The sequence below is a fragment of the Gossypium hirsutum genome, chromosome A10 (genome assembly GCF_007990345.1).
Source record: "Gossypium hirsutum isolate 1008001.06 chromosome A10, Gossypium_hirsutum_v2.1, whole genome shotgun sequence".
Classification (NCBI taxonomy): domain Eukaryota; kingdom Viridiplantae; phylum Streptophyta; class Magnoliopsida; order Malvales; family Malvaceae; genus Gossypium; species Gossypium hirsutum.
In genome coordinates this window covers 117,176,030-117,192,028 of record NC_053433.1, presented here as the reverse complement: position 1 = coordinate 117,192,028, position 15,999 = coordinate 117,176,030, and the positions used below count along the sequence as shown (strand labels likewise).

Sequence of the window (15,999 nt, the reverse complement as noted above, 5' to 3'; positions counted from 1 at the left end):
TAATTTATTTTAATTTTATAATATTTTATATTATGTTATTTTTATATATTATGTAATTTAAAATACATTAAAAAATAAATTTATACTAAATATATAATACTACTTTAATGTAAACATTAAAATAAAATTATTAAATATTAAAATAAAATAAAATAAAATAAATATTTTTAAAGAAAAATTAAAAAATAATATGGGCGGGCATAAAATGGGCTTAGGAGAGTCTTTGCAAATACAGACAAATTTGAGCAAAATTTTAGGCCCAAATTTCGGGTTGCACCGGGCTTGGGCAAACATAAAGTATGTTAATATCATGCTTAGGCCCAACTCGAACCAGGCCAGACCCAATCCATGATCACCTCTAATATCATGCTAAAACCTGAATTCCGGATTGATTTAGAACAGTTTAGTAATAATCAATTTTTTATGTCCACCGGTTTAGTTTCGGTTCAAATATGGAAAAATTGAATACCTTGGTTCGGTTCAAAAAAATTAAACCGATCTCACCCCTAATCATAATCATTGAGTTCATATAACAAGGGTTGTCGAAACTTCATTTTGAATCGAATTTAGAGAGAGTTTAGATCCAAAGGTCTTCGAGACTAAATTTAATCTATTGGGATAATTATGCTATTAGTCCCAAACTATAATAAGTTGTAAATTTAGTCTTTGTTCTCCAATTTGATCATTTTAAGTCTTTATATTTTCTTGAATTTTGAAATCTTAATTATGACTCAGATAGTAATTGTTAAATCCATTAACTTAACTTGCATAATTTATTGCGAGTATTATGTGAAAATATCACGCTGATGGTGACATTATATACATGTAATAATATATGTATCAAATAAGATTTTGAAAATAGTAAAATGTAACTTGATGAATTTAATATATGTTATTATTTAGTTAGGACCGGAATTTGTAATTAAAAGAGTATAGGATTAAAAATGACCCAATTAAATTACAAAAGCTAAATACATAACTTGCACACATTATAGTGACTAGTACGAAAATTTGACCTTTATTTATTCTAAGGGATAAAGGACACTACTTTTCTCACATTGATTCCTAGACTTTTTTCTAGTCTACATTAGTCTCAAAACTTGGTAGCTTTTCCCAAATAGGTCCCTAAATTCAGATTTTGTTAAGGTATAATAATGCAACACTTTAAGACTGTGCTACATCATCATTTGAAAAAAATAAAGTTGTTATAATTTATTTATGATTTTTAATAAATTTTAATTTTTTTAGATTTTGTATAAATATTCACAATTTTTTAGTGTCGTGTCATCCGTAAACAAAATCTAAATTTAAGAACAAAATTGATAAAGATGTCAAGCTTCAAGACTAAATATTCCTTTATACCTTTACTATAATCATTTTTTAATTACCCCTAGAGGCATAGAGATTAGTGTAGATGTTTCCCGTTGAGGCCACATGATGCATGTGTTTGTCCGGTGATGATTCAGAAACTAGGCAAGTTTGTAGTGAATTTTGACTATTAGCCGCCCGGCCAAGGGCGGCTTTGACTTGTCTACTTGTCTAAAAAAAACTGAAAAATGTTTTATTAGTCCTTGTACTCTGCATAAGTTGTGGATTTAATCATTGTACTTTTATTGATCAATTTCAATCCCTGTACTTGTCGAATTGGTCAATTTTAGTCTTTGGACTATACCAAAAGTTGTAGATTTAGTTTTTGTTCTCTAAATGGATTATTACGAGTCGCTATATTTTTGAATTATAAAATTTTAATCTTGATGCAAACAACAACTATTAATCTATTAACTAATTTTTTTGTATAAATAATATGTAGAATAACAAATTAATATAGTATTACACATGCAGTAATATATTTGCGGCACCAAAGTTCTAAAGTAATATGTCAAAATAGTATGATTTGGTTAAGATTGAAATTTTAAAATTTGAAAAGTAAAAGGATTGAAAATGACCAAATTAAAGTACTTAAATTAAATCTATAACTTATACATAATATAGGGACTAATGGCATAATTTGACAAGAAAAACATACATGTCTCTCTAGAATATCAACCTAAACATTTGGATATTGACCAGAATCACTTGAAAAGAGAAGCAAGGAAATGGCTGCTTGGCTACTCCAAATAAGAAGAAAATTGGGAATTTGGTCAAATCAAACATCCAATTTTATTAAAAAATTGGTTTGATTCTTTTTATACATAATGTTTTCACATGGTAAAGGTGTTTTTTCATATGATCTTTCTCATGTTTTATGTCAAATAATGAAATAAGTCAAATCAACTATATGTTTGAATTTGTGATTTAAAAAAGAAATGAAATCCTATCTTAACAAGTAATCGAGGGTTCGATCTTTATTTTAGATATGGAACAGTTTTAAAATTTGTGGTCAGCATTTACTTTTTAATAGACTTATAGAATGCAAAGAATTATTTTCTGGACTTGCTTCGATAAATATATTAAGAAATAGAAAAGAAATAAGAGACTTTTTTTTATCATGGGGTAATTATTTATATTATTTTATTTTATAAAGAGAAGAAAAATGGAGTAAATTTAGAATTTAGTTATTAGAAGGATATATATATAAAAGAAAATTGGGTAATTATGAAATAGTTATCTACATTGTTTTAAGAATAAGATCGTTTGAAAGGGGAATTGATTGGAGTATCGATCCGAAATGAAATGCTAAATTAATTGATCTGCGAATTAATTTTTTTATTAAGAATTTATTTATATTGAATTAGACGAACTGATATCAAAATAAAATACTAATTCGAAATTCAAAATTAATTAATTAAAAGAAAGGTACAAACAAAGTCAATAATGATAAATGGTAGCAATACTTCTAGAAGGAAATGAACAGGTAGAGAAAGAAATATTTTTCTTTCAAGTTATCTTTTTTCAAAAAAAAAATTTAATTAGATATTTTTCGTAGACATAATCTCATAAATATAAACAAAATTTTCACGTATTTAAAAAATTAAAAACAAGTTAATTTAATTTTGGGTATTTTCTTTTTGTATTTTTTATATCCGTTTTAAGGTCTATGTTCGGAGTTTGTGGCTTCTCTTCTAACAATGTCGTCTCCAGAATTTGAACTATACAATACACCTTACCATCAGTGGCGGAGCCAGAATTAGATTGTATATTTTTACGATAGTAAAAATACAATTTCATAATTTTAATAAATTATATCTTTATAATTTTTAAATGATTAAATTAAATATTATTATTTTTGAGGAGTTAAACTATAATTTTACTCTTACTAATTTGAAATTTTATAAATTATAAAAGATTTAAATAAAAAAAAATTCCATTTAAAGGGGCTCACCCTACTTACCCTTTGGCTCCACTATTTATGATTGCACCCAAAATTTCCAAGGATCATAATGAATGATTAAATAGTTACAAATATAAAAATGTATATAATTACAATAACTTATATTTTAAGATTATAACTTATGGTAGCCCCAAAAAATTAAAATCATGATTTTTTACGTAAAAAAATTAATAGAAAATGTAGAGATTCTAAGGAAATAATTTTGCATGTGATCACATATCTACTTTTGTCCTAAGCAAAATAATAATAATTAATAATGTGCACAATAACCAAAAAAATTGGTATATTCTTATAAAATTATTAAAAAATTATAGTATATGTTTTTTTATTGGAATAATAATGAATTTAACCTTCAAAGTTTGTATATTTTACAATTTGGTTTTTTTTAAACAAATTTAATCTGTAATATTTGCGTAGAATATGTAAACATTAAAGGCTAAATTTGTTATTGTATCAATCAAAACTATCTATACTATATATGTAATCGGGCTCCTGCTAAGTTGTTAAATTATGAAAAGGTCATTATTTTAATAAAGAAATAAATATTAATTTAAAGATATTTTTCTCTTTTTATATAAACACAAGAAAAAAATACATGCTATTGTTCTAATTTAATTTTGAGAGAGACTAATTTGTTTAATATCGAAATTAACTCACAATATCGTTTTAGCAATAATATTAAAATACCCTAATAATGTTATAAAAATTAATAATGATAGCCTTATAAAAAAAAGGTATCATTAGTTTGTATTAGAAACCCATAATATAATTTAGAGTAAACTACATTTAAGGTTATTAAATTATTAATAAATTTATGATTTAGTCACTTAATTTTAAAAGATTACAAGATAGTCACTAAACTATTCAAAAGTTTTCATTTAAGTTACTAGTCTATTAATATCGTTGTTGTATGGCTTTCTCTATTCGCACTACCTACACCAATAAAAAGCTCTTTTCCTCTTTTACAGTTTAATTTTTTTTCACAAAATAACTTTAAACGTCTCAAATTTATGAACCAAAATCCAAACAATTTTTTTCTCGAATCTCCAACATTGTCCATCAAATCAACTTGGATCTAAGGTATGTTATTCTTCTCATTAATGGATATCAATCCACCATACCAATCATCGAACCATCAACTGGAACTTGCTACCCAAACTTAAAAAAAGAATAACTTAACATCTTAGTAGCTTAAATGAAAACTTTCGAATAGTTCAATGACCATTTTATAACCTTTTAAAGTTAAATGACCAAAAAATAAACTTGCTAATAATTCAATGAGCTAGGATGTAATTAACCCAAGAAAATAATAATTAAGAACGTTATAATAAAGGTATCATTAGTTTGCATTTATATAGGTATTTCCGTTAAAAACACTCTTCAAATCCCCCCCTTGACCGCATGCTTTCCGCGTGTAAATTTCTTCATCATCGTCACTTTCCTCCAAGTCCAGTCAACACATACAACCTTCATCCCCCATTCCTCTTCTTTTTCTCTAAAACCCCTTAAATTCTCATATTCTTCCTTCTCCTTTATACATAAAAAGAAAATCTCTAGTTTTCATTAGACCCAAAACAAACAGAAAAAATGGGGTTCTCAAAAGAAGAGAAAACAAGGAGAATTTTAAGAGGCTTCAAAACAGTGTTTTTCTTAATAACAATGGTGATTTCATTCCTTGTTTTTTCAGCTCCAGTTTTCTTCGTTATCGCCGATGCCCTTTTACCTACCGCTTTGCTTTCAGCTTCAATTCCACCTTCTTCTTCATCTTTATTGAAAACACTTTGTTCTCATTTCAGTAACTATGATTTTAGATACTCTCTCATTGATATCCCACTGATTTCCATTATCAGATCCGCTGTTATAATCTGTAAGTTTCGTAAAAATTCATAAACAATAAATGGTTGTTCATGGTTTTTTTTTTAAATTTTTTTTGTGTGTTTTTGTTAGGTGTTTATAGCTTTTGTGATGGGCCAAAGCTTTCAAGGGGACCTTATTTGGGGATTACAATGATTTGTTCTGTTTCTTCGTTGTTTTTCGTGTCGTTAAAAGCTTCGTTCGTGTTCAATTCGAGTAAAGAAGGGTCGGCCATGGAAGCTGCTTTGTTCATTTGTTCATTTGGTTTTGCTATTGCTCATATGATTGTGGCGTATAGAACGAGTTGCAGAGAAAGAAGGAAACTCCTTGTTTACAAAATTGATATTGAAGCTGTAAGTTTCTCTTTTCTTTATTTGGCACAACGATGCAATTAATTATATAATTTTAGGTCTAATTTTACTTTTAGTCCTTATATTCTTCCCACATTTAAAATTTAATTAAATCCATAAACTACTTTTTTAAAACAATTAAGCAAATGAAAAAAAATCATTAATTAATCAAATGGTAAAATTATGCAATTAGATTATAATTTAGAGCAAAAGTTTGCTTGGGAAAGTTAGAATATAGTGAAGGAACAAGGAAACTTCAATTATAATTTTGGTCTAATTTTATTTCTAATCCTTATACTTTTTGCACATTTGAAATTTGGCTAAATTGAATTGTGTAGAAGGTCAAATAAGTAATTGAAAAAAATCATGGTACAGTTATGCAATTAATGTATAACTTATAGCAAAAGTTTGCTTAGGGAAATCAAAATATACCATCTTTAGATGCTTATAGAGAAAGAACTAGGAAACTTCAAAGGGTCCATCAATTCATACATAACAAAATTGTAGAAAATTGGAAATATTATGTTTCTTGAAAGTATAAAAATGTTTAATTATTTTTTAATTTCATTGATATAATTGATTTTTTCCCTTTTTTTCATTGGATTATACCTAAAACTTGATAATGACCTTAGATTTTAATGCCAAACCTACTAGTGGTTCTAGATGCACTTATTGTCAAAATCGAAAGAAAAAAAATATTTTTATATTTTTAATTATTAAATAATAATTGGGTTGATATCAACTATAAAAATCTTTTATTAAAAATTGTTAGGACGGTCAAATTTGGATGTCTATTAGAAGACGGCTAGATGGTTGACTTTTTTTGGTTTAATTCATGATTTGGGTCCTTGAATTATATTCGTTTTTCATTTGGTACTTGAAAATTTTTTGTTCCACCTGAACTGTCATTTCCATATATATAATTTACTTAATAAAATCTTTGTACCTTGATTGGCAAATTCCAAGTGGAAGGAAAATACATGGAATCTGTGCTGGCATGGGGGGACTGCATATATGCTCTAATATTTATCAACTTGATATTCCATTTTCAACTTTGTGCCCACATTCATCCATGTTCACATAATATATATATATCTCCACATTCATCCATGTTCACATACATACATATATGTATGTCTATGGAAGTTTATGGATTACTCCAAAATTTGCAAGTGGGAAGTCTTGTGCTGTAAAGTTAGCTAATTTATGCATAGCGTTTTTTTCCCCAAAATTGGATTCCACCTATTTATTCTATTCACATGTCAATGTAAAGCTAAGATTTGCAAAAGAAGGAACTTTGAGGAATTCCATATGCTTTCCTTTTCAAAAAAAGACCCCCTTTTTTGTATTTATTAAAAAAATATCTATATTGAAAAATACCCTAAATTCGATATTAACCCTTATATTCAAAACAATAGGAAGATCTTAGCTCTCTTGACATACAAACATTGGATAGAAACAAATATTCTTATTGTTCGAACCCACGAAATGAGTTTTTTTGGTGAAGATCTAATGTTGTTAGGTTAAGAGTTGGTGTTCGGATTTGGGTTTTATTAAAATAGAATTTTTAATTTTAACTTTTCAAAAATTTATAATTTTATCTTAACTTTTCATACAAAATTTCTGATTTTGTCACTGTTCGAGTACTCAAACTAGAATAGAAAGGAATGATTAAAGCAAATGAAGATATTGATAAAATGTAAATATAAAACTGATTTATTTTTGATGAAGTTTTAATTGGTTTCATATGTGAACAGATTTCAGCTTGCAAGAATGGATTTCCAAGGTATCAAAAGATTCTCCAAGATGAAAGAGTGAAGTAAATGCTTTACTACTGTTTAACAATGGAAGCATTTTTCCACTATAGCAAAAAAAAATTTTCTCCCCTTTTTGGCTCATCACTTGATTCTTCCAAGCAAGGTTTTTCAGGTAATGCAACTCATTGCCCATTGTGTACAATCCTTTGTTTTATTTGCAAATCCAATGTGCTTGCTCATATATTAGGACTAAAGCCATGAATAGGGATAACAATAGAATGGATATTTTTCTCAAATTTGGTTTTATTTAAAAGTTTAATACTCAAATCCTATTTTTATCTTAGCTTTTGTATTTTTTTCAATTTTAAAATTCAAGTCTAATTGTTAGCACATTTTAAACCTGAAATTCAGGTCTAATTGTTAGCACATTTTAAACCTGAATTTTGAATTAGACCTGAATTTTGAAATATGAAAAATATTTCAAATTTAAGAAAAGTGTAGAGACTAAACACATTTTTAAACAAAGAAAACATTTGACTTCAATATTTTTTAATATTTAAAAAATGATAAACGAAGCTAGTTTGATCTAAATCTGACTTGAATTTGAAAATTTTAATTAAAAAGATACCTTTATAAAATCGTCGAAATTTGATAAATTCAGATTATTTTACCATCCTTAATTAAATTGAAATTTTGCTTGGTTTATTGTGGTAGATGACATCATATCATAACACTGACTCAATTTATTCATGCATTTGCTTCTTGCAGATTTATTCATAAACAAATGAGTTAGCTGGAAATGAATGAGGTTGAGAAGCTAGGGAATATCAGTATATAAAATGATGAAATACATGTGTGTATATATTTATTTATTTAGCTGGTGATTGTGTATCACTTGGTTGAGGCTAGATCTTGAGGATAGATTCAACATTCTTTCATGATTTTGAGTGTATAGTTTGTATTGCATATCAAAATTATTTTAAAGAAGGAATAGGCCAAAGGCCTTTTCAACAACTTCTTTTTAATGAAAATATGCTCTATTTGAAAAGATATAATTTTCACGAGTTATGTCTTTTGTTACCAAGATTTATGTCGATTAATTATTAATAAAAAGTCATGATTATTCAAGTAGACATCTATTGAAGTGACATGAAATTTTTTTATAAATGTTGATTAAATCTTAGTTCAGTTTGCATCAGCATTGTTATCAATACAAAAGGCATCCTCTTATGTAAGGGTAAGGGAGGGGCTATGAGTAATTCTAAGTATTGTACCAAAAAAAATATAGACTAGAAATTATTATGCTACACTTGTATCAAAGAAAGCAAATAAAAAAAACTTCTATAAATTTCATTTGGCCTGTTTCCGTGCAAAACCTAAATAGCTATTAGCTTCATTATATCCTTAAAATTTATTTGTCAATAACTGTCGTTAATTTCTCGTAAGCTCATTTTTTATCATGACGCACCAATAAACGGGAGCTAGGCTAAGAGCCGCTACCATTAGTGGGATGGTTGGCCAAAAACTCTCAGATTGTCAACGGAAAGAACAACGAATGAGGGGGGGAGGTCGGACATTATTCTACCGGAGGAAAGAAAATAAACGGCAAAAAAAAAAAAGAAGAGGAGAAGAAGGCGGCCAAGCGACAGCTAGCACGAGACCGATTGCGTCAACAGTCGCAGCTTGAGAGAGAAAGGCTCTTCCAAAAGTGTTTCGAGAGGACAGATGGAAGGGATGAGTGCCAACTTTAATTGATTTATTTTCGCTTTTGTCTTTTGTTGATGCAATAAGATATGAAAATGTGGTTCAATATGTGATCTTTTTATCGAAAGATTTAATGGCGAATAAAGTACATATTGAGGAGGAGATGGGAAGGGGTGCAACCTAAAAATGGAAAATTTTTTATTTAGTCCTTTTAAAATTTTTCAAATTTTAAATTAATAAAGATAAAATTGTACTTTGACCCTCCTTAAAAATGATAAAAATTTAATTTAATCCTTTAAAAATTATAAAGATATATACTATTAAAATGATGAAATTGTATTTTTACTTGTGCAATAATTTTTAATGATGAACCTACATATGTCGAATCTAATATTATAATATCTAATCAGAATTTGCATCTCCATGATCATCTTAACACTATTAATTTAGATCTTAAAAGACTTGACTTGTTAAGGTAAGAAAGATTAAAAGTAAAAAATAATAATCAAATTGTAGTAAATTAAAGTAGATAGATTAAATTTTAAATTTTTAGGAGGGAGTAAAACTATAATTATACCTAAAACAAACAACCAAATGAAATTCATAACGTTCCCAAACGACGTCGGTTCAAATCCCGATTTCTTCAGTATTTAAAAACGTAGTCGTTTAATTTCACCTTTCATCAACCTTCCCAGCACCATTATAGCACAAAAAAAGCTCGGAGCTTCACACACTTCACAAAGGAGCCTAAAAAAAAATGAGGTTCAACTTCGATATAGCTGAATCCACCGAGGACGATTCTCGAAGGTCCTTAACACCTAAAGAAGATGTCCAATGGATCCCGCTTCAAAACCACCCAGTTTTCACCACCACCGCCGACGGAGGAGGAACAGCCGCCACTGCTTCTGCGTCAGCTGGAGGTGTTAGAAATCTTCTAGCTTGGGACGGAGCCTCAAGACTATATTATTGGGATTCCAATCAGCAATGCCTCCATCGAATCTCCATTCGCTTGGGCGAGCCTGACCCTACTTCCGTCGTCGCCGCCTCTCCCTCTAAAGTAAATTTCCGAATCTTAGATAAGACAACTTGCTTGCTAATTCCACCACTGAAGTATTGCTTGAAATCTTTGAATTTGTATGTTTGAGTGGGAAGACAATGAATTTGAAGAGATTATTAGGTTTTATGAATTTTGAATGGTTATCTCTGTTTGGTTGTTGTTAAAAGGAATGGTGAAAGAACAAAACCATAGTTGATCAGTAAATGAAGAAATAACTATAATGTAACATGTGCAATAGATTTTAGTGTTTATATGAAAGTAAAATCATGCATTTCTGTATGCAATCAAAATTTTGTTTCCTTTGTATGAAATTTTTTTGGCCTTTTGCTCCTGAAAATCTGACAAGTTTGAGCAGAGCATAGAAGTTTAAGGACCTTGGCATGCTTTTAAAAGCTTAGGATGAGTGTCAACTAAGCCATTGTCGTAGTGGCAAAGGGCTGTTGCCTTCACAGAATGAGTATGTTTATCAAATGTTGCCTGTATGTTTGAACAGTTATGTTAATTATAGTTGAATGTATATATGGCTTTAAGTGTTTAAATGCAAAAGAAGTGATTGTGATAATATATAGGTGTTGCGAGCGGACAAGGAGCTGAATTTTGTGGTTAATAAAATCTCTATCAACAGGAATGGATCAGCTTTACTCCTAGCTGGTTCAGATGATCTATGTGTCATGTATCTTTATGGACGTTCTTCTACAAAAGAAAATGCCATCGTTTGCAGGTAATTGTGTGAAATAACACGTTTTATGTATTACGCATGCCAGATTTTGTTTCTTTTGTAGTGCTGTTAATTGATGAACAAGTTGATTGTAGCTAGATGTTTTTTGAGTTGATATGTTTGAACACTAATTATTGCAATAATATATGGTTTATTAACCACTAGACATTAATAAACATAACATGTCTAGATTGTTGTTTGTAGAATCTCTGCTCACACAAAGGTTTCTACTCTGCTTGTGGTGTCTGTCTTTCTCTGTTTTCCTTGGATGCTTCCACCTAAAAGTTGACAGTTTCTTCTGCAGGACCGTTTCAATTGGTTCACAAGTTTATTCTAGTGATAGCAGTGCAATACGCATTCTTCAAGTGTCATGGCATCCCTATAGTGACACTCATGTTGGAATTCTCTCTTCTGATTCAGTTTTCAGGTATAGAATAATCATACTTTTATGTTTCAGTTTGCTTTAATTGATAATAGCATGAGGGATGCTTATAATATATTACTTGCTTCGAGATTATTACCTGGTTTGGGAGGAGAGGTGAAGAATTGCAATAAAACTCATGAAGAAATAAAGGGTAGATTTATTTTAAAAAATTTGAGGCTTATTTAAATATGAATGCTGCCATCAATGTCTTTCTAGTTCCATAATATTTCAATTCCATTTGAAATTGTCTCTCTCTCCCTTGTGTGGTGTGTATGAGTTTCCACATATAACATGTGAGTTTGTTATATAGTTTGTCACACCTATCACATTCTTTCATTTCTTATATTCTTCTGCATCTTGCGATGCACTTTTGATGGTAATCTGGTTAAAAAATGTATAAATGGTATTTGTGTTTGATTGAAGCATGTGTTATCTTCTTATTTTCATTTCTTGCAGACTCTTTGATTTATCCTCTGCTGTGGTGCAACCAGAACAAGAGTATTATCTGCAGCCTGTAGAACCTGGTAGATCAAGGAATGCTGCATCTATCTGTCCCGTTGACTTTTCTTTTGGGGGAGACCACCTGTGGGATAGGTTTAGTGTAAGTTCAATTTATTTCTAGTATGTGAAATATTTTTCTTGCTGCTGCATGTAATGGTATAATTGGCAGTGACTTGATGCAATTGACGGAAATCTTATTACATGTTTTGTCCTATGCAATCAATGACGTTTTTTGAATCTCCCTCGAGTTCAGTAGCTAAACTTTCTTCAGACTTAATGGATGGCAATTGATATTTCCTTTCTCATTGATGAATTTGTCTATAATTTGCTCTGCTGGTGCATGCTAAACCTTTCAAATCTTATTTCACGGTTTAGATGTGACTATCTAATTTGTTGCCTCGATGGTCTTGCTTCTCTATACTTAATGAATTTGCTAACGTTCTTTCTTCTTTCTATTTTTAATAAGGTATCCTTGACTTCTTTCTCTTGTATTATTATGATACATCTTTTTCCTATTGCTAAGTTGTTACATTTTGGAATTAATTACTATTCACATATTGTGGCAATTATTGAATATAACTTTTTTGTCATTTAGGTCTTTGTATTATTCAGCGATGGATCAGTTTACATCCTCTGTCCAGTCGTTCCATTCGGAAGGTATTCAAGATTTTAAATTTCTTTGGTTTATTTTACTTGTTTTTCCGATTCTTGTATTTAAACCATCTTCATAACCGCTGTTTCATTTATAAATTCACTTGAACCATGTTTCTGATGTTACTGTTAACACTTGCTATATTTTGTTATATTTATTTTTTGATTTGCTGGATTATCTATTTCTAAACAGCGTTTATAAATGGGAGTCAATATTGGAGATTTATAGCGATGCTCATACTTTTGGACTGAAGTCAGCCAAATCGGCAGCTGTTAATAATTCTAATATGGCAATCTCTTGGTTAGAAACAACTTTTCCTGAGGTAGCACAAGAAGCAACAGACAGGGAAAATCTCTCTACCATAAAAGCTCACTCACATGCTTTATTTGATGCGTCACTTGCTCTGCAGGTATGTGAAATAATGGTTTTGTAGCTTATCTTAAGGATATAAATTTAATTTTTATTGGAGATACCTGTTTTAATGTACAATTCATGCTTTTTCTAGGAATAAACAATTTAGAATCGATCTGTGTATCACAGCAATTTATGCTTTTCCAGGGACCGTTGCGTAAAGTATGTCATGGTGGGGAGGATGAAGATCTAGCAGTTAGGGGTGCCGAATGTGAAGGCCGTGCAGTCAGTTTTCTCTATAATTTAGTCAGCAAAGACTCAATTCTGGTGACTGCCTGGAGTGGTGGGCAATTGCAAATAGATGCCCTAGCCGATGAAATCCAGCCAGTTTGGATTACTGGTAGTGCACCTCGTCTTCGTGTTGATTCCTTTGATCACATTCGTGGGATTGCTATGATCTGTGAATCAATCCCTGCCGAGCATTCTATTGTGAAGCTTGATCAACCTCTTGATAACACTGTTTGGTTGGGGCATCCACCTCCGTTGTTGAGACTGGCAATTGTGGATTTAGCTTTGCCAAGGAAAACAGAAGGCAGTTCTCTTATCACGATGTTTGCAGATCCACTTATGCCCGAAAGAATATATTCTCTTCACGAGGGAGGGGTAGACTCAATAGTGTTGCATTTTCTCCCTTTTACATCTCAGATTAACGGGAAGGATGAGAATATCAAAACTCCCTCTGTGCATCCCGTGCTGAGTACATGCCAGGGAGAAACATCTTCATCTTCACCTTCTCCTCTTTCTGGCTTTGCCTCACTATCAGATTCATTCGGATATTCGTGGGTTGTGGTAGTCACTTCAACTCAAGAATGTGTTGTGCTAGAGATGAAAACTTGGAATTTGTTGCTTCCCATTCAAATTGACAAAGAGAAGCCGATTGACATGGAACAACAGAAGGAGAAAGATACTCCGGATATCATAAGCAAAGAACTCCTCAGTGGTCCTAAGTCCGTGCTGGCTCCTCAGGCCTCACCTAATCTGCGTTCTATTTCTGCAGATTCTATCGAAGGTCGATCTGCTCTTCACCAGTACTTCAAACTTTTCCATGAAAATTATGTCGAGTATGCGCATAAGGTGAGAATGCATCATTCCATTTACATCTATTTACTGACATTGCTTTTCTCCGCCACCGTTTTTGTGATAAAAGCACCATGGAAGCCCTTGTACTAGGAGGTGGATTTTACCCCTTTTACTAAAAAAATGGGCAAATTAGTCCATATATGTTAGATCAAAGAGCAAATCAGTCGTTTTGTTAAAAATTTCATCCAATTTTGCTTTTAAAATTGGTCATTGTATGTTAGCATGAGGTACACGTGGCTCACCATATGTAATTATCTGGTTATTCCATCAGCTATGCCAATTTTTAAAAGCAAAAATGGATGAAATTTTTAACAAAAAAACTAGTTTGCAATGTGATCTAACGTATAGGGACTAATTTGCCCATTTTTTGAGTAACTGGGACAAAATGCAATCTAACTCATAGTGCAGGGTTCTCCATGGTACTTTTACCCCATTTTTGTGTATGTAATTTCTCTCCTCGCAAGATAAAATTTAATGTTTGTTTTATTTTTCTCGACTTCTGTAGGTGTACTTTGAGCTGAAACATCATGGACCTCAGCTAAAGAGAATCATAGACGACCAACACGCTCGTTTGGATGAGGCACAACAGAAGATATTGAGAGTTGAAGCAAAACAGCCTATGCTGGATGAAAGGATTGATCGTGCAGTCCAGAGACACAACTCTTTGGAACAGCGTTTGCAACGTCTGAGAAGACTCCCTGGGGCACACAAGAAACCATTGTCTAGAGCTGAGCGAGAGTTTAAGTCCGAACTCGGTAATCTATTTCATACACATCACAATGATTTTTACTTTATCCGTAGCATGTCTATTAACCACCTCACATCATTCAACGATTTGTTTGGTCATTACTCAGATCAATTTACTGGAGTTGAACTGGATGCTTTAAGATCCTCCATTGATACATTACGCGCAAGGCTTAAAAGGTATACAAAATCTTCAAAAGACAACGTAATGACCCAAAGGAGGAAAATACCTGGTAGGAACCATGCCCAGGATGCTCAAATCTCTCAACTGAAATCGTCACTCGAGAAACTCTCACTGCTCAATAGCGAGAGTACAAAAAAGGTCGAACTTGTTGAATCGGCGATAAAGACCATGGAAAGCAGCAAAAACAAAACAATCCTCTCGTGATCGAGTTGCAGCGAAAGAATTGAAAGCTCTTTCACAGTTCCATTTTTTAGGTCTCAATGGAGTATTTAAGAAGCTATTTACCGACATGGTTATGTATGTTAGGGGAAGTTTCTGGTTCTTTGGCCATTGAAGAAAAGCTAAAGTGGGGGAAATCACCATTTTTAGTTCTTAATTTGATTGTCCACTAAAATTCATGGCTTTTATTTAGCATTGCAGTGGAATACAGGAAGTTTATGTTGTAAGTGTGGAGAAATTTAAAAAAGTTGGGAACATTTTTAGTATTCATACATAGATCTAGAGTTCAAATTTTTTATTTTGTTATTCTAAATTAAAATCTAGAACCAAATTGGTCCGCTCGATTAAAAATTAGTTGGTATATCGGTTGAACAAAGTAATTGAATTGACTTTTGAACAAACTGTATTAAATTAGTTTTATCAAACTAGTTAGATCGGAAATTGATGGTCTAATAACTTCAACTTTTAGGTCGGTTTTTAAAACATTGAATTTATCTAAATTCTTTGACTCAAATCAATTCACCTGACTCAAAATTAAAATATTTTCAATTAACTTGAAATTGATTCAACCTAAAATGATAAAAATTTAAAATAGTCTAAATTTATAATAATTTGTCCCAGAAAATGACTTATCATCCAAACACAAAATAATATAATCTCAAAATTACCCAAATTAAAAATTATTCCAAAATTTACTCTTATTCAAAACCAATTCCTCTTAGAATGCATAAAAAATATGATTATGTATATAAATCTTATAAAATAAAATGAAATAAATTTAGATTTAAATAAAACTAGAATTCAACCCCAAATCCAAATGAAAAATTGAATACTCTCGTCTCTTGCTTTGATTCTTCAACTTTTGCATAAATACTTATATATATATATTTGTTCTTTTCATTTTAATGGAAATGGATGGATTCTACCATTAGGGCATTGTTACAACTTGAATATGGATAAAAATATATATAATGCCCAACACATAATAAGAATCAAATTAATTTACATTCACT

At 30.7% G+C, this 15,999-nt stretch overlaps 2 protein-coding genes across 3 annotated transcripts; both read left to right on the top strand.

Annotated features, from left to right (window-relative positions):
- Positions 1-4,687: 4,687 nt before the first annotated feature.
- On the top strand, positions 4,688-8,425 carry LOC121207875 (uncharacterized). The gene is made up of 4 exons (XM_041078383.1): positions 4,688-5,198; positions 5,279-5,538; positions 7,293-7,464; positions 8,061-8,425. Exons 1-3 carry the CDS (start codon positions 4,919-4,921, stop codon positions 7,356-7,358), a joined length of 606 nt encoding a protein of 201 aa, XP_040934317.1. The 5' UTR covers positions 4,688-4,918; the 3' UTR covers positions 7,359-7,464; positions 8,061-8,425.
- Positions 8,426-9,679: 1,254 nt separating this feature from the next.
- On the top strand, positions 9,680-15,256 carry LOC107931823 (nuclear pore complex protein NUP88). 2 transcript variants are annotated; one of them, XM_016863778.2, is made up of 9 exons: positions 9,680-10,053; positions 10,623-10,774; positions 11,076-11,198; positions 11,652-11,796; positions 12,292-12,353; positions 12,541-12,757; positions 12,907-13,833; positions 14,345-14,594; positions 14,694-15,256. In XM_016863778.2, the coding sequence occupies exons 1-9, from the start codon at positions 9,754-9,756 to the stop codon at positions 14,969-14,971; spliced, it is 2,454 nt and encodes an 817-aa protein (XP_016719267.2). In that variant the 5' UTR covers positions 9,680-9,753; the 3' UTR covers positions 14,972-15,256. The 2 variants fall into 2 exon arrangements, with proteins under 2 accessions (XP_016719267.2, XP_040934316.1); XM_041078382.1 differs by having other exon boundaries at positions 9,917-10,053; positions 10,679-10,774.
- The last annotated feature ends 743 nt before the right edge of the window (positions 15,257-15,999 follow it).